Source organism: Malania oleifera, chromosome 5 (genome assembly GCF_029873635.1).
Source record: "Malania oleifera isolate guangnan ecotype guangnan chromosome 5, ASM2987363v1, whole genome shotgun sequence".
NCBI lineage: Eukaryota > Viridiplantae > Streptophyta > Magnoliopsida > Santalales > Ximeniaceae > Malania > Malania oleifera.
The window spans coordinates 79980599-80005579 of record NC_080421.1 but is presented as its reverse complement, the minus strand read 5'-3'; the positions used below and the strand labels follow the sequence as shown (position 1 = coordinate 80005579).

The 24981-nt window shown below is 37.6% G+C and overlaps 1 protein-coding gene across 1 annotated transcript in view; it reads left to right on the top strand.

Moving 5' to 3' along the window:
* LOC131155193 (protein SPIRRIG-like) overlaps positions 1-24981 on the top strand; it is a 40813-nt gene that overhangs the window by 7376 nt on the left and 8456 nt on the right. Inside the window, exons 2-14 of the mRNA XM_058108146.1 lie at positions 5931-6000; positions 6146-6231; positions 7783-7918; positions 8016-8072; positions 8223-8399; positions 15526-15717; positions 15854-15919; positions 17148-17262; positions 17503-18680; positions 18987-19671; positions 19758-19860; positions 19972-21086; positions 23316-24966. Coding sequence (XP_057964129.1) covers positions 5931-6000; positions 6146-6231; positions 7783-7918; positions 8016-8072; positions 8223-8399; positions 15526-15717; positions 15854-15919; positions 17148-17262; positions 17503-18680; positions 18987-19671; positions 19758-19860; positions 19972-21086; positions 23316-24966 — 5631 coding nt within the window. The remainder of the gene's footprint in view (positions 1-5930; positions 6001-6145; positions 6232-7782; positions 7919-8015; positions 8073-8222; positions 8400-15525; positions 15718-15853; positions 15920-17147; positions 17263-17502; positions 18681-18986; positions 19672-19757; positions 19861-19971; positions 21087-23315; positions 24967-24981) is intronic.

Genomic DNA, 24981 nt, shown 5'->3' with positions numbered 1-24981 from the left:
TAGCTTCCTGTCGAGAATGCGGCCTTGGACCTTGTCCAAACTCTAATTAAGGGCAGTTAAAAACATGTAAACCCTGTCGTTTCCTCTCTCTTCTTGTGGCGAGTGTGGTCGTTCGAATTCTCCCAAACATCATCATTACATTGATCAAGTTCCTGCCATAATGTTACCAATTCGTTGTAATAAGTAGTAACATCGCGATCATTCTTCTTGGATCTCCAGAGTCGAGTTTTCAACTCAAATATTTGAGAAGGATTGTCCAGGTCCAAATAAAGATCTCGAACGGCCTCCCAAATGTCTTTAGCAGTGGGAAGAAATAGGTAAGGTTTTCCAATGGCAGGTGCCTTGGAATTGATGAGCCAAGGAATAATAAGAAAATTTTCGGATTGCCATTTTTTAGATTAGGATCATCAACAGCAGGTTTCGATATTTCGCCAGTCAAATGCCCCATTTTGCCTCTGCCATCGATCGCCAACCCACTTGAGATAGTTGTGCCCATTGAGTTTTGTAACCGTGAGATAAAGGGCTGAATTCTGGGAATAGTGGGATTGGGTGGAATGGTTTCAGAAGTACTGGAAGTGCCGGTAGGATTTCTTTGGGTGCTGGTCATTGCCGACTTCTACGACATCATCAGAAGAAAGAACAAAATAGAAAAAGAGCACGAGGCTCTGATACCATGAAGGTTTTTTGAGAAGAAGAATAACCATTCTTATTGCATTTCAAGAGACACGATTACAAGATAAGTAGTAGAGGAAGGCCACCAAATTATGAAGGCCACAAAATCAGCAAATGAAATCACCACAAAATCAGCAAATCAAATCAGCAGATCTCTAGGCTAGAAAACAGGAAACATAAACTACTAGAATCTGAAATAGTAATTTCTGATTTTATTTGCAAAAAATAGAATTTTCTGATTTATTCCCAAGAAATCTGACACTATTGTTAGGTCTTCAGAGGAAATGGAGGGGAGCATTATTGTAATTTCATTTATGTGTTTTTTTGTTCCTTTGCTTTAGGAAGACCTCTTATACTTTTCCCCTTGCGAATTCTTCTCTTTCCTCTTAATGAATTTCTTTTTAAAAAAAAAAAGGATTACCCTTCTAACAATAATTATCGTTTTGTTATGCATTGTTCTAAAAACAAAATTTGTCGATAAGCATAGTATTCAAGAAGCATGTGAACTATACTTCTAAAAGAAAATACAAATAAAGGAGTTGTCAAGAAACCTATTCAAGTGGGAGGCTTGGGCGTTATATGTCTCTCACTTTGTTTAGGAGAATCCTCTTTTGTAAGTGGCTTTGGTGATCTGCAATTGAAAGAGATTTCGTTTCGGGGATGATTATTTTGGGTAAGTATGGCCATGCAAACACTTCTATTTTAGGTCTCTAAGAAGGAAGTGATTTTTAAGGGATAAGGGTTTGGAAGCAGATGAGAAGAGGATGGCATTACAAAGACTTCTGTTGTGCTTAGTTTAGTCAGCATGCTCCTGTCTGGCAGAGTGTGACTTGGAATGTTGACTTTGTGGCAGAATGCCCAAGACTAGGGATTTGGAACTTTTTAAAGTGACTATTGTAAAGCATGGTGGTTAAATATGGGGGGATAAGATTGTGCTGGGTGCCCCCTTTTGGGGTTGGGGGGTGGTTTACAACTGTAATTCCCATTACAAGGCTCTTGGTTCTGGTGAAGAGATATTCAGTGGATGGACGAGGAGATGCTTTCCTTGGAAGGTTTCTTGGAAGACTTGTGCTGAACGAAGCTTCCTTTTTAAGTTGGGAAGCAGCATGGGTAGGAATCTTGATTCTTGGCGATCTCCAAAAGAGGAGGACTGTGTTGGTTAGCTGGTATTTTCTTATGGAAACACGAGGAAACCTGTTCAGCACATCTTATTACTTTGTGACCAGAGTAGACAGTTTTAGCACCTGCTCTTTTCCATGTTGGGTTTATCCTGGGCAGTTGCAGGGTCTATACAGAAAGAACTATAGGTTTTGTAGGGGTTTGTAGATAGAGCAGAAAAAGTTATAGCTTTGATTACTACTTGGAATATTTTGGTTAGTGTGGAGGGATTGAAATAGAAGGGCTTTTGAATTTTTAAAAAAGAAAGGAAAAAAGGCAAAAAGAAGGGCTCTTGAAGTAACACTAAACTTTCTTAACTCCTAAAGATAGGTGGGTTAAAACTTAATACTTTTTACTTTTGGTTCCAGGGACAGCAGTTTCATGACGTTCATGCTGCCTTGGGCTTCATTGATCTTTAGAGTTTATAACAACTATATAGAGTCACCACCCTAGCTCTCAACCCTAAGTTAAGAGTTTGTTGTTTTGAATTTATTTATTGTATGACACTCATCTGTATATGATGGAACTTGATTCTATGAGGGAAAAAATTTGTTAATAACCTGGTTGATAGTATAATTAGTTGATGGTATATATCAAATTCTTAAACTTATTGTTATCAGATGAGCTTGTTGACAAGGACTGGACATGCACCATGTGCATGTTCTGTAGCCCCACTAGGTTTCCTGTTATAAAGAAAAAAAATAAGAAGTGGTGATGATATTTTAGGAATTCAAAATTAAAATTAATTGACCAGTTTTCCTACTTATTAGAAATCGAGAGTTATGAAGGTATTGTAGGAATTCAAAATTGAAATTTATTTGTCAAGTTACCTATGTATCCATATTTTGAAGATATTATTATTAAATAATGATTTGTGAACACTACAGGCTTTTTTGGACTATGATGAAGAAAGCTGATTATTGAAAACTATCAGCTCTTACCTTAATTAATAGTATAGATGAGCAGCAATCAAAGACAGTTTAATTTTAATTAACAAGGGCAAGTTTCTATCCTCTGCTTTTGTCTTCACTTCACCATTGTCGGAGCTCCTTCATCAAGATAAAATTTTTTTGGAGCTTGCTGGGAAGGGCCACATTTGGGGTGAGCCCTCAATCATTTTCTTATGCCTTCAGCTTTTCCATACTGAAATTTCTCCAAACTGCAAAAATCTGGGTCATGACCATAATTTCTCCCGGTGGCTTTGGGATTTCATGTTTTGCTGAATTATGTTCATGTGACAAAGCTTGCCATGGTCTTGTTGGGGCAGCCATTGCAGGGACATCTTATGGTGGCTTGTGGTTTTGGCCCAAATAGTCTGTGTTTTCTAGGTTTTCTCGAAAGCATAGGCTGGTTTTTCCTTTCTAGCATTCAAATCTTTGGTTGGTTTTGTGAAGTTTTGAATTAGGTAGTTCTTCACTGCTGCCATTTCAGGCCACCTGGAACACTGACTGGGCTTCTGCAGCAACATGCCGCTCATGCTGATTCCGGCCAACTGGAACAGGGCAGCAGTGCTGCAGAAGCTGGGGGCTGCACCACGCCTTTGTCCCACATCCATTAAAATTTAAATTGGGGTGTCTTCCTCTTTTCTATAAAACCTCCATACTTTCCCATTATATGCAAAACCATACCACACTGTCAGAATAAAGTGAATACAAATTATAAAATACATGAAATTTTGACTAATTTTTGTACACCCTTAACATGAATGATGAATAAATAATAAAATACTTAAATTTACAGTAATCCCCAATTCATGTCTCTTGAGATATATAAATATATTTATATATAATATCGGGTTGGATAGGTTAACTGTGGTTATTAAATGGGCCAAACTCAAGCATTAGCTGAAAAAAATTGAAAATTTCGAACTGGTACGATCATTTATGTTTGGTTTGGTTTAGCTTTTTTTTTTTTTGGCTTACGAGCGGGTATCCGACCCTTTCCACAGACTAGTCCCTCGCCTGTGCCGCACTGAGCCCACAGCCATCACACAGGAGATAAATCCGGATATGCAGCGCAGATAGCAGGAATCGAACCCGGGTTTGTACTGTCAAGCGGCCCACCCAGCCTCGCCCTTACCACTCGACCTTGTGCCCGGGGGCTCGGTTCGGCTTTCTTTGCTCCTGCCCTAAGTGTCATCTTCTATGTTCTTATAATTATTGGCTTAAATTCGTGTCATATGCACATAAAGGGGTTAGGGGAGGGAAACTTCATATTTGAAGAGGAAAAGCCGACTCCCTTGCACCAGATTCGACATGGGACATGGGAAATGGGAATGAGCTGCAACTGCTGCCTCCTTAAGGGGATAATTCCTCCCACATCAGAAGATGGAGGAGAGGGGATGCCTCCTTTCCATCTATTAAACCCTGAAAATGACTTTCTGACAAAACACTCTTGGAACTCTTTTGCAGCTGGGCTGGTTCTTGGGCTTTAATTGTCTCTTCAACAGGTAGCCATAAGTTCAAACTTTTTAAAACATCCTCTTAAGGTATTTTCTTTAAGGAGCCTTTGGCTTATCTTCTTGTGGCTTACCAAATATGCTAGCCTAAACCTGCCTGGATCTTCCTTGACCTGCCACATATCACACTAAGGGTCGGCAAACTCAATTTTAAATAAGGATATAGATAGGCATATAGATATATAGATATAAATGAGAGTGAAACCCTCAAAAGTGAACACAATCTGATGAATATAAAAATTACTTTTGACTCCCATTCGTGAAATTATGAGATTTTAAAGGATTAGCGCTTTAAAATCAGGCACTGAAGGGACACTGAGGAGGAAAAAGAAGATATTATGTGTAATGGGTGCACGCTTGTGCATCTGGCTGTGTGCACACAGAGCACAACAAACACACACAGAGACAGAGATGGTGAAGGCGCTTATTCAAGCTGAGTGGGGAACTTGCTTTGGAGAATAAGCAGGTATGAAGTGTTAATTTCAAGGATGAGTTTTTTCATGGATCTGCGATCAACTGGGAATGAGAAGACTTGGGGACCTTCGTGGTATGGGATACTGCTGAAAGCAGATTTATGAAACCTGGTGTAATGAGGTGTCAGGTTGCATTCCATTCTAAGCCTGTTGCCAATATAGCAAGAGGTGGATTAGGAATGAGATTTTCTCTCCAGTCCTTGCCATCCAAACAGGGCCTTTAAAACAGATTATTTTTGTTATAGCGTTTAGTGTGCTTTTCATCAATGACCACAAAAGTGAAAAGTCCTCTATTAAACATTGGTAAGCATTAGTGGAAAGGATAACAACTTGTCTTTGTGAAATGCGAGTGATGATAGGGGTGACTGATGGGCAAGCATAATTCAACCAGTTTGGATGGCGCTTTATTTGCTGGTGGTTTGCTTCTGGAAAATACTGTTATTGCAGATGTACCTTTTGTTTGTGTAACATAGATGGTCAATTCTTTTCATGAAAGATTTGGGATTTGAGTTCTGTTGTGCTGAAGAAAGGGTCTTGATTTGGTGATTGTGTCCCTGAGGATGGATGGTTTATTGATTGTATGTTGGCATTTGAATATGGATAAATTTGCTTATATATGTGGGGATCCCACTAAATATTGTCATATAAAGATGCTCGATGGTCTTCAATTATCTTAAGGGTAACAGGGTTGATCTTGTCTAGTGGGTATATTTTACTCTACAACTTGTTGATAGCAAATGTTGCCTACGTTTTGGTAGTGATTCCTGTAGTCCTGTTCATTATTGGGTGAAAAATGCAACACCCGAGTAAGACTCCCACATCAATTGGGGGTCTAGGGAGGACAAGTGGTAGGCAGCCTTACCTCCACATTTGGGAAAGCTCTTTCTTTGATCCTGTGACCTTCATGTTTAGGTGTCCCTTATAATTGAGATCAGGGTAAGGGGTGAAATGTGCTGTAAGCTTGCTGCAGATTTCATGTGCTGGTTTATTTTGTTTTTCAGATGACTACTTTTAGCTTTTATCATACGTGATCTTTAATTGCGCTTTGAACAAAAGACTATATCTTCTACTGCTTTTTTGGATATTTTTAATTATATGCATTTACTATTTACTTTTTGTTACCAATTTATGCTCAATGGATGTTTTACAAATATATTTTTGGAAAGCAGAGACAAACATGAACTGGAATTGGACTTCAAGAGACATTGGGAAGATTTCCGTTCATCCAGCTCAGAAAAGGTTCCTGCTTTTTCCTTCTTTAGCTTTTGTACTAGTTTTTTTGGTGGTTGCATTTTTTTTTTTTTTAAATTTTTTGTACCCTAACAAAAACTTTCATTATTTGCAGAAAATATAGGTTCTAATGGCTCTTTTCTTGTCGATGCAGGAGAAAGAAGCGGCCTTGAATTTGACTGTAGATGCTTTTTGTAGATTAGTGAAGCAGAATGCTAATGTAGCTCAATTAGTTACCATGTATGGATACAATTCTTTTTTGTCTAATATGTTACTTAAAACTTTATTTTTGCTTTTTATTTACCATAGCATTGTCATGCAATGTTGCCATCCTCGGTCTGGGTTTTTTTTTCCTTCAACAAATTTACAGAACAAAATTTACTGTGAAGTAATGAATATATTTTGGATTGTCTTTTAATGAATTGGGACATTCTATAATGTATATCTTCGTTTTCATTTTGGTTTGATATGATATCTATGTTTTCTCTAGATCTTGTGTATATCATGATGTTGTTCTTCACTTGGTGCCAATGTGGTCTGATACTGGTTGCTGTTTTGTTCCATTATGGGTCTAAAAATTTGAATTTTTGAAGTTGGGAATGCCAAAAGTAGCAATATTATTTTCTTCCATTTGCATTTAGGCGATAATTGTGCAATAATCCTTGAAAACATGAAAATCTGCTTCACTATTTGTTGGACCTAATGACCATAATAATTTTAAATTTATACCTTATACCGGGGGACAAAATAATGCAGGTCATTTGATTGGATTAAACTGTTCCTTGATTTTATTGTAAATGTCATGGAAATTCTTAATTTTGTTTTGGAAATGGATCTAAACAACATCCAGCTCATGAGATAATTTAGGTAATTGGATCCTAAATGAACTACTGTCCTATCCCAAATTTTTGGCTCATCCAATTCCTTGCAATAGAAGGATTCTCATGTAACAATATTTTTACATGCCTTAACAATATTGTTCTTGTAAGGAATCTGTATTTGATACGATGGAAGTCATCTATGTATATCAAAATAATTTTTTGAGTTTCATTAATCCGCATCCAATGCAAAGATATTAAAATAATTCACACTCCTAAAAGAACTCTAAACTCATAGTCTTTTGCAAAATATTTTGCTAATATAATTTCTTACGCTAAATGAATCTTGTCTCTTAATGTACTTTTAACTGAATTCAGCTCATCTGTATACCATTCAGTTCTCTCATGCATCAAATTTTCGTGGGCAGCATTTGTTCATCTTGACTAGCTTAAAATTCAGCAATGTTGGTCTTGCTTTGCCCTGTTCATACACACAGCTGTGTATGACAGTCTAAGATGCTGATTTTTATGTGCATCGTATTGATTTGTCTTGGGGCAATTGAGTCGCCTTATCTTTTATGATCGTCAAGAGTCTTAAAATACAGCATTTCTTAATATTAAACTTGAATTGAATTCCTCACTCTTTCAATGATGGTTCATTCTTGTTTGAGTTTTGTAGGCAGATTTTAGCGTTGTTACACTCACAACTCTTTGTATCATCTGCTTGCATGGAAATCACGCAGAAGATTTCTTAGCTGCCATGTTTGATCTATTTGAAACAATTTTATATCTGCATGTTATTTCCCATTTGGATAATCTCCCTGTTCTATTGAATATGCTGTCATCTCTGATAATGCATGGATGGTTCAAGTAATATGACTTTGTCACTGCACATTTTATTTTCCAAAATTACTGGCAGTCTGTATAAATGTGGGCGGATGTTGACCAACTTAAATATGCTTCCGTTTCACAGGTTAGTTGAAACACACATATTTTCTTTTGTTGTTGGGAGGGCATTTGTAACAGATATTGAGAAGTTGAAAATCAGCAGCAAAACACGATCATTACATCTTGTGAAAGTGCTAAGTTTTTTTTCAGAGGTCACAAAGGTTTGCCTTTCAAAATACCATTCTCTGAATTGTTTCAACTCTCCTCTCACCCCAAAGTATGTTGTTTGAACTGATTTTCATGCATAGTTCTTTGCAGGATGGCATCTGTCCTGGGTCGAACTTATTAAATGCTGTGGAAGTTCTTGTTTCTGGGGTATATATTCGTCTCTTCATTCATTTAAAAGAGTCTTTATAGCTTGGCTGTATGTTACATGTTTTTTTAATTTTTAATACATGGCATAATTTAATTATGTGGAATCTTTCCATTATCCTAGTTTTTTAATCCTTGTTTTATTGTTGGCAGCCTATTGATAAACAATCTCTCCTTGATTCGGGAATCTTTTGCTGTCTCATTCAAATTCTCAATTCTCTTATGGGAAATGATGAATCTAATCAAAGGAATCAAGCTAGTGATGGTGAAGGTTCATTATGTGCGGAAAATGATTATGATGGTAATGGAGGGCAAGCCCGCTGGCTTGAGGTAGCCTTTTTTTGTTTTAGTGAATAAAATAATTTCTCCATGTTTGTTCCTCCTAATTTCTTTTTTGCACCTTTTAAAAATCCACAGGATATTGAACTTTCATTGTCATCATTGTTCTTAAATCTGAGTGTTATCTGGCTCCATTATGGTTCTATTGCCATGTGTGGAACATGATTATAGCATTTTATGACATTCAAACTTCTGCTTTTGCAACTTTTGGATGCAAAAACTAAAAAGGCACTAGTTGTTCGTTGAAGCCAGACTATAGGCTTCTCTTAAAAAATCTAAATAAGAAATAAACTTAGAAAGCAATATTCAATCCATAAAAACTATAAATTGTGGAATAAAATCTGACAAACAAAATCTTAGCCTATGCCTATGTCAACCACAAAAATCTGCTGAGTTTGATCCCCATCATATAGTCCTTACAATAAGTTTAGCACCAACTTGAGAAGTGTAAGGGAATCTGAAATCCAATTCGGTGAGGATGGATCATACTTGCATTTGTTGCAACATCTTATCCATTTCCTCTTTTAGGTGAGATAGGGTGTGAAGTTGGTAGTTTTGGGAGTCAAAGGTTTGAGAACAAGGTTTAGTGAGGCGTGTGGGACAATCCCTCAACTTGGACTTGTGGGCAGGAGGTGGGTCTTGTGGATGTGCCAGGGACAACCTCTTTAGAGTTGTGGCTTAGGCATTTGATGTAGGATTTGAAGTGGAGGGATCTCTTGAGCTTGGGGAGCACCAATATCTTGCTCTTCAGAAGTGCTGTGACTGAGGATATCACCATCACCTTCATGTGGAGTTGGGAGGTGGTGGTGGAGTATTATGGGGTTAGACGTTAGATTGGTGCTGGAAACATATAGGAAGGATTTGACCCATGTCGACCATGGTTTGATTGAGTGTCTTGGTATTCTTTTGGAGAGCACTTGATCCCTTTTTGAGAAAAAAATGGAACATCTGCATTATCTGAGTTGTGTAAGGGGCAAACATTTGGGAGGCTTTTAACTGAATGACGTAGTGCATTGCTTGAGTAATGTGTTCTTGTCTTGAGTTGCAGGTTCTGTGTGGGAAGCTTTTAGTCTATTGACTTGCTTTCTCTTGGGTGCCATCACTTTGCAAAACCACTCTCTCTTGAGTAGAACCCCAAATGTAAGAAAAGATGGGAGAGGGGTCTCAAGTTAGGAAGGAGAGGTACACAAGCAATGGGACTAGCAGAGAGAGCCTACAGAGGGAACTAGGCAAGTCTTAGGAAGTTCAAGTGTAGGATGGCAGGTGAGAGAGTTGCTGGAGCGAATCTGGAGGGTAGAGGAGTCTTGAGAGAGGGGTTGAGGCATGCGTTGTCACTGCCCAATGAAAGATGCTGCCTTGGGGTGTGGATAATGAAAAATGAGATGATAAGTATGGTTATAGGCCCAATCAGACAGTGACGCTAGGCCAAAGGTTTGGGGGAAAAGAGGAGACATGATGTAGGACAAGAAGTAAGACCTTTGGAAGATCTTTTCTTGAAAATAATTAAGAAGAGTTGGGTTAAGGAATTGTGAGGTTAAGTTAGTAGTTTATTATGTGTGTTTAGTATTAATTAGTATAGGATTATGTGTATTAGGGGCTTGTTTGTAATATTTGTGTAAAGTAGGGGTATGTTTGTAATGTAATGTAGTTTTAGGGGTTTATGTGTAATTTATGTAAAGAGGCTTTCTTATAAATAGTGTGTGAAAGCCATGATGTAGGCAGTTGTTGATAAATTTGAATTGGAAGTGACGTGAGTTTTCCTCCTGGTATCTCCTCTCTCCTCTCTTCCCCTTCCTTCTAATGATGCAGGGGCAGCATCAAGGTTCTGCAGCCATGGAGAAATTAGAAGAGGAGGAAGGGGAAGGGAGGAGAGAGGAGATACCAGGGGGGAACTCTGGTTCACTTCAATTCACAATCATCAACAACTGCCTACAACATGGCTTTCACACTATTTATAAGAAAGCCTCTCTACATGAAATTACACATAAACCCCTAAAACTACATTACATTGCAAATATACCCCTACTTTATACAAATATTACAAACAACCCCCAAATACACATAATCATATACTAATTAATACTAAACACACATTATAAACTACTAACTTAACCCCACAATACCTTAACCCAATTCTCCTTAATTATTTTCCAGAAAGGATCTTCCAAAGGTCTTACTTCTTGTCCTACATCAAGACACGTTTCCCAAAATAAGATGTGTTAGATGCTTGAGCAACCTAGAGAGAGTTTAAAAGGCCAGCCCTCTCTTGATGATCCTTGTTTTGATCCCACTAGGCCAAAACTCTCTTGTATATCCTAGGACTAGGATTTATCCCGGGATTTTGTGATTATCCCAAGACCAATCCAGGTGCATGCGCAATGAGTTCAACCTCCTGCAAAGGTTCAAAAAAATGAGATAATTAGCAGTGGAATAATATCCTATGAATATAAGGTCAATATTGGGACAAGTTAATGACTTGAGCAAAAATTAAGCACCTATACCTATCTCTTGTTTTATATTTTTATATATATATATATATATATTTATTTATAATGTATGATTATCATATTAATTTATGTTAAATATAAACTAAGTTAACATTTTTTATTTAATTTATTATTAAATTTTAATTTAAATTAAATGGTTCCTGAGACGGTGATGGCTCATGGTGGCAGCTGCTTCGGTGAGGGTGATGGCTTGCAGAGAGAGGACACAGCGGCAGCAGTGGCACTGATGGTGGAGCAGAGGAGGAGGCAGTGGCAGCGGCAGTGGCAGTGATGGCGGAGCTCCGATATATGAAGGAAAGGGTGCTTGGGAAAGAAGGGAAGGAGATAGAGAGAGAGAGTGAGAAGATGCTCTGTGCAGCGATCACTCAATTAGGGGGAGAGTGGGGGTGGGAGAATCTTAAAATAACCAAACTGCCACAGAAGTTCAGCTTAATTACAAAAATGCCATTGCATGTGAACAGAACCACTTTTAAGTGGCCGAAAAGTTGTGTGGGATTGCTTCTCAGAACTCACTTAAAATCTTCTTAAAAAAGTGGTTCTAAAAAAGCACTTTTGCAATAAGTGCTTGTTGTAGTACAAATCAAACATCACTTTTTTTTTTTTAAAGTTTTTTGGTGAAATTACTTATTTTAAGTGCTTAGTGCTATAAGCACTATTTGTTTTTTTGTTTTGTTTTGTTTTGTATTTTTTTTTGAAGGTGATCCAAGCAGAGGCTAAATATGATATCATTGTCCTTTACATGATATGCTGTTATTTTTCAGAACAAAGAATAAAGTAACATAATTTTTCTATATAAAATGATGATGTTTTACAATAAGATGATTTTTAATATAATTTTCATTATGTGCAACAATAATTTGCGATCTGTATAACAATAATTCACTCTAAAGAAATAATCTGCAGTAACAAAATTGCTTTCTTGAGCTAATAATTTATGAATTTGATAAATATTCAAAAATTTGTGAATTTGGATGGAGAGCACCACATTAGTTTGACAAACTAGATTACTTATGTGTCAACTATTGGCACTAAATTATGATTATTTTGTTGGCTTGATAGTTTGTGCATATGTTGTGCAACTATGCTGCATGTGTTTGTTGATGGAAAACCAGACCTTCTATGCATGTTTTGTCATCCAGTTATGTTCGATGTTATGGTCGATTTTTATCCTTAATGCCGAGTGTTTTACCCTTGTAAACATTTGTTTCTTTGTAAATGTGCTCTTAAGCAATGTGGTTAAAGGTTTTGCTACCTATGCTGAACACGAAAACCATCACCATCACCAAGCCTTGAGTGTTTCTTAATGGGGTTGACTATAGGAATCCTTCTCCATCATTCCGCATGATCCATAGCAATATTCTCAGAGAGTTGCAGTGCTATATATGTCTAGATTTTTTAATTTTTAATTCTTGTTACTGGAGGGGGATACCTGAGCGAAAGCTCTTTCATAAACTAAAGTTCTGGTTTATAAGCTACTTTGAATTTAATTGTGAATAATTTAATTTTTAGTTTATGCTGCCAAAAAAAAAAAAAAAAAAAGAAAAGAAAAGAAAATGAACATTTTCAATATCTTTGGCTTTTGAATTTTTTCCACTTTTGCTCTCGCTCTTGCTCTGCTTCTCTATAAGGATATCGGCAATTATGTATAAGGGGACTCTGTAAAACAGTAAAAGTTGTATGTAGGAAGGAAGTAAAAGAAAAATAATGAAATATTTCCCTTTGAATCATATAAGCTTCTCTAAATTGTTCGAGACAAGCTGTTTTGCATTATCATATAACTTTTTTACTTTTATGCTGTATGGTCCATTAAATTACAGAAAAATTCATCTTTTGATTCAACGCTGATTGAGATAAAATGCTGGGACTTTCCTTCAAATCTTCCAATACAAAACCTCTGCACTCCTGTGAAGCATAAAGGATTTCATTTTTTCCATATTCAAGATTATATCTGGAGTTGGTCATAAGGTGAATCTGGGGAGGTCTCTTTTTGCCCGCACTGTGGTCAATATGTGAAATTAGTCTTTGGTAACCTTTTAATCAGTTGTCAGCCTGGTTTTTTAACTTTTAAAAAAAATTAAAGTTGTAGTGTTTCTGGTTCTGTATTTATTAGACAATTGAGTTGTGTGCTGGCAGAGGAAGTTGGCTGAAAAAGAAATTTAATTTATCGTGTGTGTAAAATATCCTGATTAAATTGTTAGAAAAGTATACAATGGCGTTATCGAGGTTTGCCAAAACGATGCAGGCCTCCACTATGTTCAGAACATGGCATCGGCTTCCCTCAAAAGTTAAATATGACCTCATAACCCTCCATTTGTTGACCATCTCTTAGGAAAACAGAAGTCATTTGATTTGTTGCCCCTCTCTGAAGTTGCATCTAAATTGTGAAATAATTTGGAGAAATAAATGCAGTAGCAAATACTACATTTTTCCATAGTTATGCATCTTCTTCTCCACAGTGCGTCTAGGGGTAATCGGTTTTCTATACTTTGGTTTTGGGCAAAACCAATAATTAAACCAAACAAAACAGTTAAAAATTTTTAAACTGAAACTGAACTGCACGTCGACAGTTTAATTTAACCGAAGATTAATTTTTTATGGTTTGGTTTAGGTTTTTTTTTTTTTTTTAATTGGTTTAATACAAAATTTTAAAGAATCAAGGCCCAAGGGAATGAAAGCCAACTTGGTAAAAAATTTAATTTAATGCCTAAAATCAATGGGCTTTTCATAGCCTGTTAAAGCTTATGCCCAAAATGAATGGGACTGCTTGAAAAATACTGCCCATTAATATTTAAGATGAACCCAGCCCACTTTGGGTGCATGTTGTGAAGGAATGCTTGAAGGCATGTGTGGGATGCATTTTTACTGAAGGAGGGTCTTCCCTTCTCCTCCTGGTTGATGTAGAGCAAAATGTTCCCAACACCCAGCGGCCAGTTCTTCACTCTTCACAGCTTGTCAGCTTTACTCTGTTTTCAATCTATTCTCCTACCTCAAAAAAAAAAAACCTTTTTTTTTGGGGGGGGGGGGGGGGGGGGGGGGCGGGCCCTCTGCTTCTCGATAAATGCCTTCCTTCCATAAGCTTACCTTCTCCAATTTTTATACATCCAACCAAAGAACAGAAATTTGACGTAAGAAATTAATAGAAAAATTGTGAGTTAATATATATGTACATGTATCATTTTATGTATTATTAAAAACATATATTTTCATATTATATTGTTTTTAAATTTTTGCGGTTTGGTATTTTTGTGAAACCAAAACTGAAACTGAGAATCATTTTTTTTTAATTAAAAAATTCAAAACTGAAACTGAAAATCAAAACCGAAACATTGAACCAAAATGTCAAATGGTTTGGCTTCAGTCTGGTGTATGGTTTTTCAGTAATTTTTGTACACCCCCAAGTAAATCATCCAGCAGGGCCAGCTTTGCGTTGGCTCTCGTTGAGACCGATCTAAGAACAGTATGTGAGTGTTATTTTTTTGGCACTAAGGCTTCTTTCATATACCATTCACAGGGTCAAATTTGTTATTAAGACATCTAGCGGAGGCGGTATAGGTGTCATTAAATGTCAGGCAGGCTGTGTCATGATTTGAATGGCAAAGCAGGTTTTTGTCTTTTGGCAAAATTCAGGAGGTATAGTATTTTGCCCCCGCTTCAATTGTCTCATGTCCATGTTCAAAGTACCTTGTTACAAACTTAAAATTGTTAAAAGATTTGAGATATACTAGAAACTCCCGTTGGGTTAGCTTGGGTTTGTATCGTGATTTTCTTTGGAATGGGTTGTATTTTAGTATGCCTGATGGAGGCTTAGGTTGGATTTGGGCTATATGATCTCTAAGTACCAAGGCTTGGCTGCTAAATAGCTTTGGTTGGCATATAAGGGAGCGGATGGCTGACAGAGACTCAATAGTGTCTGGATATTATTTGTTATCTTCCCATTCTGCTGTGTCAGATGTCCTTGCAGTCCTTGAAATATTGTCAGATCCGGATGTAGATATAATTTATTGTGATATGAGTAAAATTTATGAAAATCTGAAGTTAGTATTTTGTGGGCGTGATGGATAATTCATAGATAGTGTATATTTTGTTAAAGATGTCTTATAAATATGGAATTTAAATTTGTGAAGTGTAGATCTCTTTTAGTATAACCTATGATGTTTCCTTTCCAAAGTCAAAATCGATCCATCTATATATTTGACTTTTTATATACCAGGGCATTTGATTGTTAACTTATACTGAAGTTTTTGGCTGCCTGCTGCCCGTAATTTTTCCTAATTTGATGAAAGCATCCAATTTCAGTGGAGGGGTTGGACAAAAATGTATAGGACTACCTCTTGTGATATCATGACTGAGTAGACTCCTGCCCTACAGAAGGTTTTGGAAGCTGGCCGCTTTGGTAGTGGTTGGGAGCATGTAATTTCAAGCCTTGGATTTGGATTTGTGTGGATTTGGAAGAAAGTCAATACAATTTTATATTACGTTTTGTCCAAATCCACACCAAATCCAAGACTCAAAACCTATGTTCTCAAACACAGGGTTAATGTAGTTGTGTGATTAAGCTGCTTTGGATATAAGCATACAACTACCATAACAATGATATTTGGTTCATGCAGGTTGAGGGTAGTGTTGTGCATGTCATGAAAGCCTTGGCTAGCCACCCATCTGCTGCACAGAGTTTGATTGAGGATGATTCACTTCAGTTACTTTTTCAGATGGTTGCCAATGGGTCCTTGACTGTTTTCTCTCGATATAAAGATGGCCTAGTTCCCTTGCACACCATACAGCTTCATAGACATGCAATGCAGGTTAGCATATATTATGCTTTGGATATGGTAACTGTACATCAATGCTTAATTGTCGAATCTACACTAAGAATTTGACTTCATCTTTGTGGCTGAATAGTTCATTTTTGTTATTGACATGTTTTGGCAATTGTTCCAGATATTAGGTCTTCTTTTGGTTAATGACAATGGAATTACAGCCAAGTATATACGCAAACATCATCTGGTATGCCACAGCATTTATATCTTTGTTTCAGTTGTTGTGTCTAAGAAGTAAGAAATAAAATGGTATTCTAGGATTGTGGATTTTTTAAAATAATTTTTTATTTATAAACTAGAACTGTGATTTTTCTTCTGTTCTCTGTATTTATTTATTTTTTGTTGTGGTTTGGGGAGCTTGAGGGCGAGGGGAAAGACGTTCCTTTGAATAATAAGCAACAACATTCATAAATCTTGACCCAATTGTAAGTTTTTACACTCAAACCATAAGGTCATGAGTAATGGAAATACCTATCCAATTGTGACGGTGAGTCTCTGTACATAGCACCCTCCCTAGACCGATGATATGGCATGGGATCTTTGTGCATTGAGTGGGTGGGAGTTGTGTTTTTTAATTTCAATACAAGTAACTCTCGTATCTCTGTGGTATAATAAATTGTGTAATATTTTATTAGAATGATGTTTGCGTGGGAAAGAGAGTAACATTTTGAGTGTCAAAGAAATGGACGTTGCTGACCTTGGCTTGGGAATGAATATTGCTTGTGATTTTTTGGCATATTCTTAGATTTTTTTCTTCAATTTATTTTAAAAATCAATTGTATCTACATACTTATTGTGGTATTTTGCATGGTTTATATTCGATTTGGTATTGCTTTTGAGAACTATTGTTCACACCATGTACCAGCCTGAGGTCTATTTTTGATCAGTGTAAGGAATGTAACTAAGCTATTTGATTGATTTTTGAATTCAGCAAGTATATTCTACTTTGAGTAGCTAGCTTTTTATTGCCTTTCATTTGATGGCTATCAATATTGGCGTTGTTCTTTTTGCAATAGACTTGACATTTCCTTGTGGATGTTTTTCCTATCTTTTTGAAGATGTATTCTTGCTTGGATCTTCCATTGCAATTGGTTTTGAAAGATGTATTCATTGTTTTAAGTTGGATTTCTAGTTGGAACTTGGACTTTGTTTAACTCTGTTAGTGTGTTAAGGGAGTATATCAGTTCTTTTGATTTTGATTGGCAGGGAATTTTAAAATGATGTCATAAGTTCTAGGTTCACTAATCAATACAAGCAGTGGCTTGTTAATGTTGCAATTGTTCAAAAACTTGAGTGCATATAACCTGCATTGTTGTGTAATTTGTTTCTGACACTGGATTATAGATTTTGAAGTCTTATAGTGCTGTGTTTGAGATGTATTTCTCTCCTGGTGATATTATTGTTCCTGCATGCAGATTAGAGTTCTTTTAATGGCTGTCAAGGATTTCAATCCTGACTGCGGTGACTCTGCCTACACAATGGGCATTGTGGACTTGTTGCCTGAATGTGTGGAATTGTCATATAGACCTGGTAATGACTTCCTGTTTTCATTCCCGAGTAATCCTGACATGAATGTGAACAATTAGTTGGTACAAAATTTCTGCTGTTTGTGTTAAACATTTTGAATAGACATAAATGCTGTCATCCTTGGTGGTTAAATCAAACTTTATTAAAATGTAATTTTGGTATATTACATCATACAGCTTTCAAACTTCTTACTTGTTTCTTATAGTCTTATTGCATCTGATTTGAGGCAGTTTTGACTTGTAGAGGCTGGTGGTATCAGGCTCAGGGAGGACATACACAATGCTCATGGTTATCAATTCCTTGTGCAGTTTGCATTGATACTTTCTACCATGCCAAGAAATCAGGGATTCCAATCTATTCATTCGGAGTCTTCTTCTGACCCAAATTTTGCCTCAGATGGTTCTCGTGGATTTGATGATGCTACAAGGCAAGAGTTCATGGGAGGAGGGGAGGGTTCATCACACCTTCTGCCAACTCTATCCAGATTGCTCGATGTTCTCGTTAATTTAGCTCAAACAGGACCTCCTGAATCAACAGGATCATCTGGAATCAAGAATTCCAAGTCTTCTCATGCCAAGGCTAGTGGACATGGCAGAAGTTCCGCATCATCTTCTGAAAGGCTTGGTGATGAATTTTGGGAGAAGGGAAATAGTAAAGTTAAAGATCTAGAAGCTGTCCAGATGTTGCAAGATATTTTCCTTAAAGCTGGCAGCAGGGAGCTGCAGGCAGAAGTATTAAACAGAATGTTTAAGATATTTTCAAGTCATCTTGAAAATTACAAGTTGTGCCAGCAGTTACGAACTGTGCCACTCTTCATTCTTAATATGGCTGGTTTTCCTCCATCTCTACAAGAAATCATCTTGAAAATTCTTGAATATGCTGTGACTGTAGTGAATTGCATTCCTGAGCAAGAGCTGCTTTCACTTTGCTGCCTCTTGCAGCAGCCGATAACGTCTGAATTAAAGCAAACAATTCTTTCTTTTTTCGTAAAACTTTTGTCTTTTGATCAGCAGTATAAGAAAGTGCTGAGAGAAGTTGGTGTGCTGGAAGTTCTGTTAGATGATCTGAAGCAGCACAAGTTTCTTTCAGGCCAAGACCAGCACAATGACAACTCTAATAAGTTGGAGAGGAAATCTAGCTCAAGCAGCTTCAAGAAACACTTGGACAGCAAGGATATTATTATTTCTTCACCTAAGTTAATGGAATCTGGCTCAGGGAAGTTTCCTCTCTTCGAAGTCGAGGTAACAATTGCTGTTGCATGGGATTGCTTGGTTTCCCTATTAAAAAAAGCTGAGGCAAATCAAGCATCTTTCCGATCTGCAAATGGCGTGACCACTGTTCTCCCCTTTTTGGTATCTGATATTCATCGTCCAGGTGTCCTCCGAATACTATCTTGTTTGATTATTGAAGATGTTACGCAGGTTTGTGGATTTCTGCCTTTTGTTCATTTTTCTTCTTCATTTTTTCCCATTACGTTATTCTTGTTCCTGGGCATCTAATTTCCATAATTTTTACTTCTTCATTTGTACTTATTTTAGATAGTGTTTGCAGGAATTTATGACCTTGATTGTATCCATTAGACTGTGTAATGTCATATATTATGAATGTTATATACATCCTCATGATTAAGTAAATAGATATATATTTATATATTTGTTGCCATTTCTTTTCCTGAACATAGTTTTGCAAGAAGAAAAAAAGATCCATTGAAATTTCAATTTTATCAGGCTCATCCAGAAGAATTAGGTGCGTTGGTTGAAGTTTTAAAAAGTGGAATGGTCACAAGCTCTTTGGGATCCCAGTACAGGCTTCAAAATAATGCAAAATGTGATACTTTGGGAGCATTATGGCGCATGTTGGGAGTAAATAATTATGCTCAAAGGGTCTTCGGCGAAGCCACTGGCTTTTCTCTTTTATTAACCACCTTGCATGGTTTCCAAAGCGAAGGGGAACACACAGATTCAGTGCCTTACATCAAATTGTTTACGTATCTTTTGCGTGTCATGACAACTGGAGTGAGTGATAATGTTATTAACAGGACGAAGTTGCATACAGTTATTTCATCCCAAACATTTTATGATCTTCTGTTGGAGTCGGGTTTGCTTTGTGTGGAGTGTGAGAAGCAAGTCATTCAATTGTTGTTGGAACTTGCTCTTGAAGTGGTGCTTCCCCCATTCTTAACGCCTGAAACTTCCAATTCAGATATGATTGAAGATGGATCTGCTGCTTTCCTTCTAAATACTTCTGGTTCTTTTAGTACTGATAAGGAACGGGTGTATAATGCTGGGTCTGTTAAAGTTCTTATACGTTCACTGTTGCTTTTTACTCCAAAGGTGCAGTTAGAGATACTGAACTTTATTGAAAAGCTTGCTCGTGCAGGCCCCTTCAACCAGGAAACGCTTACCTCTGTAGGTGCGGAATACTGATCCTGTTCTTCAATTTTCTTTTCTTGAGATAGTAATTTTTTTTTCTTATTATCTGCTTTCTTACATGTATAGGTTGTGTGGAACTTCTACTGGAGACGGTTCAACCCTTTCTTTCGGGCTCATCACCATTACTATACCATGCTTTGAAAATTGTGGAAGTTCTTGGGGCCTATAGGTACGAAGTGTGTTTATATCTTTAAATTTCTACATCCATAGTCTTTTTCTTTGAAACCCACCCAAATTGTCTTCTAAGTTTTGAAATTTGTTTTCATATTTCTTCCGGCAGGTTGTCAATGTCAGAACTCCGAGTGCTTATTAGATATATTCTGCAGTTGAGGCTGATGAAGTCGGGTCATATTCTTGTTAGTATGATGGAGAGGTTAATTTGTATGGAAGATATGACATCAGAAAATGTTTCCCTGTCTCCATTTATAGAGATGGACATGAGTACGGTTGGCCATGCTTCTGTTCAAGTGTCTCTGGGTGAAAGATCATGGCCTCCTGCTGCTGGTTATTCATTTGTTTGTTGGTTTCAATTTGGTAATTTTTTGAAATCGCAAGCGAAAGAAACAGAACTTTCCAGGGCTGCACCTTCTAAGAGGCGGAGCGCTTCTAGTGGGCAGCACCATGGAGGCCATGTTCTCCGGATATTCTCTGTTGGTGCGGTGGATAATGGGAACACATTCTATGCAGAACTTTATATTCAGGAAGATGGTGTGTTAACACTTGCAACCAGCAACTCTTCATTTCTATCTTTTTCTGGGTTAGAATTAGAGGAAGGCAGGTGGCATCATCTTGCAGTAGTTCATAGCAAACCGAATGCTCTGGCTGGACTATTCCAGGCTAGTGTTGCATACATATATCTAAACGGAAAGTTGAGGCACACAGGAAAGCTAGGATATTCTCCATCTCCAGCTGGAAAGTCTTTGCAAGTAACTGTTGGGACACCGGTTACTTGTGCTAGGATTAGTCGCTTGTCGTGGAAACTTCGATGTTGCTATCTTTTTGAAGAGGTACTCTCACCTGGTTCTATATGTTTCATGTATATTCTTGGTAGAGGATACAGAGGGCTTTTCCAAGACACAGATCTATTGCGTTTTGTTCCTAACCAGGCTTGTGGTGGTGGTAGTATGGCCATCTTAGATTCATTAGATGCTGATTTGCCTTTGGCTTCTAACATGCAAAGGCTTGATGGTGCTAGCAAGCAAGGGAATTCAAAGGCTGATGGCAGTGGCATTGTCTGGGATATGGAGAGACTAGGAAACCTTTCATTGCAGCTCTCTGGGAAGAAGCTTATATTTGCATTTGATGGGACATGTACTGAGGCTTCTCGACCTTTTGGGACCTTGTCCATGATCAATTTAGTTGATCCAACGTCAGCAGCTGCTTCTCCTATTGGGGGTGCGTAATTAAATTCTCCCAAAATTATATATGAATTTTGATCCTTTTACTTAAACAAGGCAGATGAATAATAATAATAATATGTTATTTGGGAAAACGAGGAAGTATCCAACCACTTTTTGTTGGCATTAAGGGTCAGCTCTGAGTATTTATCTTTTTGCTTTAAATTATGAATGAACTTATTGGATATGTTCAAGATGAAATTCTATTATTTGCGTGTAATGTTTTCTTAATATGAGTTAGGAATAGAGTTTAAATTAGAATTATATAGAAAGACTTTAGATGATTTAGAATAAGTACGAAGAAGATAGAATGCATTAAATGCAATTTGGGGGATAAAACGTGGTCAACAAATTCTTGGAAATAGTATACTTTGTTATCTTGGATCAATCAATCTGGTTGGAGGGGAAATTAAAGTATCATGCAGAGTAAAATTAAGTTGGTTAAAATGGAGAACTACTTCTAGCATGCTATGTGATTGTCAAATACAGTTATTATTAGAATAAAGTTTTACGGATGGCGATAAGAATCTGTGTTTTGCGGAGTATAATGCTGCATAGCTAAGAAACATCATAAGCAAAAAAACTTAAATGGTAATGTTAAGACAGATTAGCGGCACAATTCTTAAATATAAAACTAGAAATCAATAAATCTCTAGTAGCACTTGCAATTAGACAAAAATAGCACACCAATGAGAATAGTAGTTTGATTGAGGTTAGAGGTGAGAAAGTGGGGGTTGACATAGAAAAATTTGACTGAAGTAGTAGAGAGGGTTCGGTTGCCTCCAACTTTTGGAAGTGTTCTTGGGATGAACTCTCTCTCTCTCTCTCTTTCTCTCTCTCTCTCTCGCATGGGCGCATGCACGAAGCGTATCCAAACTTTCATTTTTTGTCTCACTGTTTCTCCATGTCTTGAATCTAGAGGCTTGTTGAAGATCTGAGATTGAACACAAGGTGTGTAATAGTGGTGGGGGGGTGGGGGGGGGGGGGGGGGGGTTGGGGGGGGGGAGGGTGAAGTTGTTGTCAATTGCTGCTGCTAACTGGTTTGCTTGATGGTCTTTGGTCATCCTTTGGTTTTTTGGGAACTGTCATGTTTGGATGCTCTAGTTATTGGATGTGGTTTCATATATCAAAGATTGAGAAGGTTTTGGAATCAGGACATTCTTGGTAGGGGAAGACGTTAAGGTTGGGAAAGAGTTTAGCACGTTGTTGGATGATTATGTTATTTTAATGGGAAAGGAAATTGCTGCAGAGGGACTTTCAGTCGGCCTTCTGCAATGGATGATTGGGAGAGGGGTTCTAAAAAACAAAATTCTCGTGAGGATGAAATTCATGGGAGCAATGCTGTTTTAAAGGGGAAAATTGACTGGTGAGGAAAAATTCTAATAAGTTTAGGGGCCAAGGTTTACGCTCGTGGGAAGGCTGTGCAGGTGGGTGTTGAAATGAGGAAAATGTTTGAAGATGAGCAAATTAATACTGGTATGATAACACAAAATGTTCTTGGTAGTGACTTAAGAGGAAGTTTAAGTATAGTGGGAGAGCCTTCATAAGGATTATACAAGGGAGAGCGTTAGTCTTGTGAGGGGAAAAAAAGATAATTGAGGGGTCGTCTCAGACAATGAGTGTTGACTTGGTTTGCTCTTGGATGGGATTTGGGAACCCTATGGGTTTGTTTCTAATTCATCTGATATGCTTGGGGATTTAAGATAAGTCCTGCTACCTCCAATGGAATGATTGGAGAGGATTAGCATTTTTTAAAATGATGGTTGGATTCAAAGCAAATGGATAAGGTATTTTGCCGCCCCCCTTAGAGTAGATTACTAGGAAGAATCTTCATGCTTAGCATTTGTTAGATAATTTGGGTTTACATTTGTCTGATTGTGGAGGAAGCAAAATATGGTTAGATGGTGGTCAAACTAATGTGAAAAAAGGTATGAGTGAATTAGCTGGCTTGAAATGTTTGGTAAATTATGGTGGGAAGGGTTTTTAAGACGGCTTTTTTGGTTGAGTGTTAATTTTAATTTTTCTTCCTTTTTTTTTTATTCTGTTCTTTTGAGGGTCTCGTGTCCTCCCCTCAGATGTAATTCCCTCTATTAACATATCTGTTTTTTATATAAAAAAATGCCTCCAACTTCAGAGGACATTGCTATGCGTGGTGAAAATAATTTAAATGGCCAATCCTATGTGTTATTTAATGCTTTGTTTTTTATTATTATCATCACTGGGGCAGGTATACCACGCTTTGGACGTCTTCATGGGGATATCTATATCTGTAGGCAATGTGCTATTGGTGATACTATCCCCCCAATTGGTGGAATGGCTGTTGTCCTGGCCCTTGTTGAAGCTGCTGAAACAAGGGATATGCTGCACATGGCTCTGTCATTGCTTGCATGTGCTCTTCATCAGAATCCACAGAATGTGAGAGACATGCAGACATATCGGGGATATCACTTGCTTGCTCTCTTTTTGCATCGTAGGATGTCATTATTTGACATGCTGTCTCTTGAGATCTTTTTCCAGATTGCTGCATGTGAAGCCTCATTTTCTGAACCAAAGAGATTAGGAAATGTTCAGACTACTTTGTCACCTCCTGCAAGTATCCCAGAAGCCAGCCTTGAGGATCTTAGTTTGTCAAAATTTCGTGATGAATTGTCTTCAGCTGGATCTCATGGAGATATGGATGATTTTTCTGCTCAAAAAGATTCTTTTAGTCACATGTCAGAGCTTGAAAATACTGATTTGCAAGCTGAAACATCAAATTGCATTGTCTTGTCAAATGCAGATATGGTTGAACATGTGTTGTTAGACTGGACTTTGTGGGTAACAGCTCCGATTTCAATTCAAATTGCACTGCTGAGCTTCCTTGAGCACCTAGTGTCAATGCATTGGTACCGGAATCATAACCTGACAGTTTTACGCCGTATCAACCTTGTTCAACATTTACTTGTAACTCTGCAGAGGGGTGATGTTGAAATTCCTGTCTTGGAAAAATTGGTTGTGTTACTTGGGGTGATTTTAGAAGATGGTTTTCTGGCTTCTGAACTTGAACATGTTGTCAGGTTTGTGATTATGACATTTGATCCACCTGAGCTGACACCGCGCCATCAAATAGCTCGGGAGTCTATGGGGAAGCATGTTATTGTAAGGAATATGTTGCTGGAGATGCTTATCGATCTACAAGTCACCATAAAATTAGAAGAGTTGCTCGAGCAATGGCATAAAATTGTTTCATCCAAATTGATTACATATTTCCTTGATGAAGCTGTTCATCCTACTAGTATGAGATGGATAATGACTCTTCTTGGTGTTTGTCTTGCATCGTCTCCTACATTTTCACTTAAATTTCGCACTAGTGGAGGTTATCAGGGTCTGGCACGGGTACTTCCTAGTTTCTATGATTCCCCAGATATATATTATATTCTTTTCTGTTTGATATTTGGCAAGCCTGTATATCCAAGGTTACCTGAAGTTCGCATGCTAGACTTTCATGCCCTTATGCCAAGTGATGGAATTTATGGAGAGCTGAAATTTGTAGAACTGTTGGAATCTGTGATTGCAATGGCAAAGTCTACTTTTGATAGGTTGAGCATGCAATCAATGATTGCCCACCAAACTGGCAATCTTTCCCAGGTCAGTGTGGGCATTGTGGCAGAGCTTGTGGAAGGAAATGCAGACACAACAGGAGAGCTTCAAGGTGAAGCTCTGATGCATAAGACGTATGCAGCACGCCTAATGGGTGGGGAGGCATCTGCTCCTGCTGCTGCCACTTCAGTGCTGAGATTCATGGTTGATCTGGCAAAAATGTGTAGTCCATTCTCTGCTGTATGCAGACGGGCAGATTTTCTAGAAAGCTGTGTTGACCTTTATTTTTCTTGTGTTAGGTATGTATTGAGTAG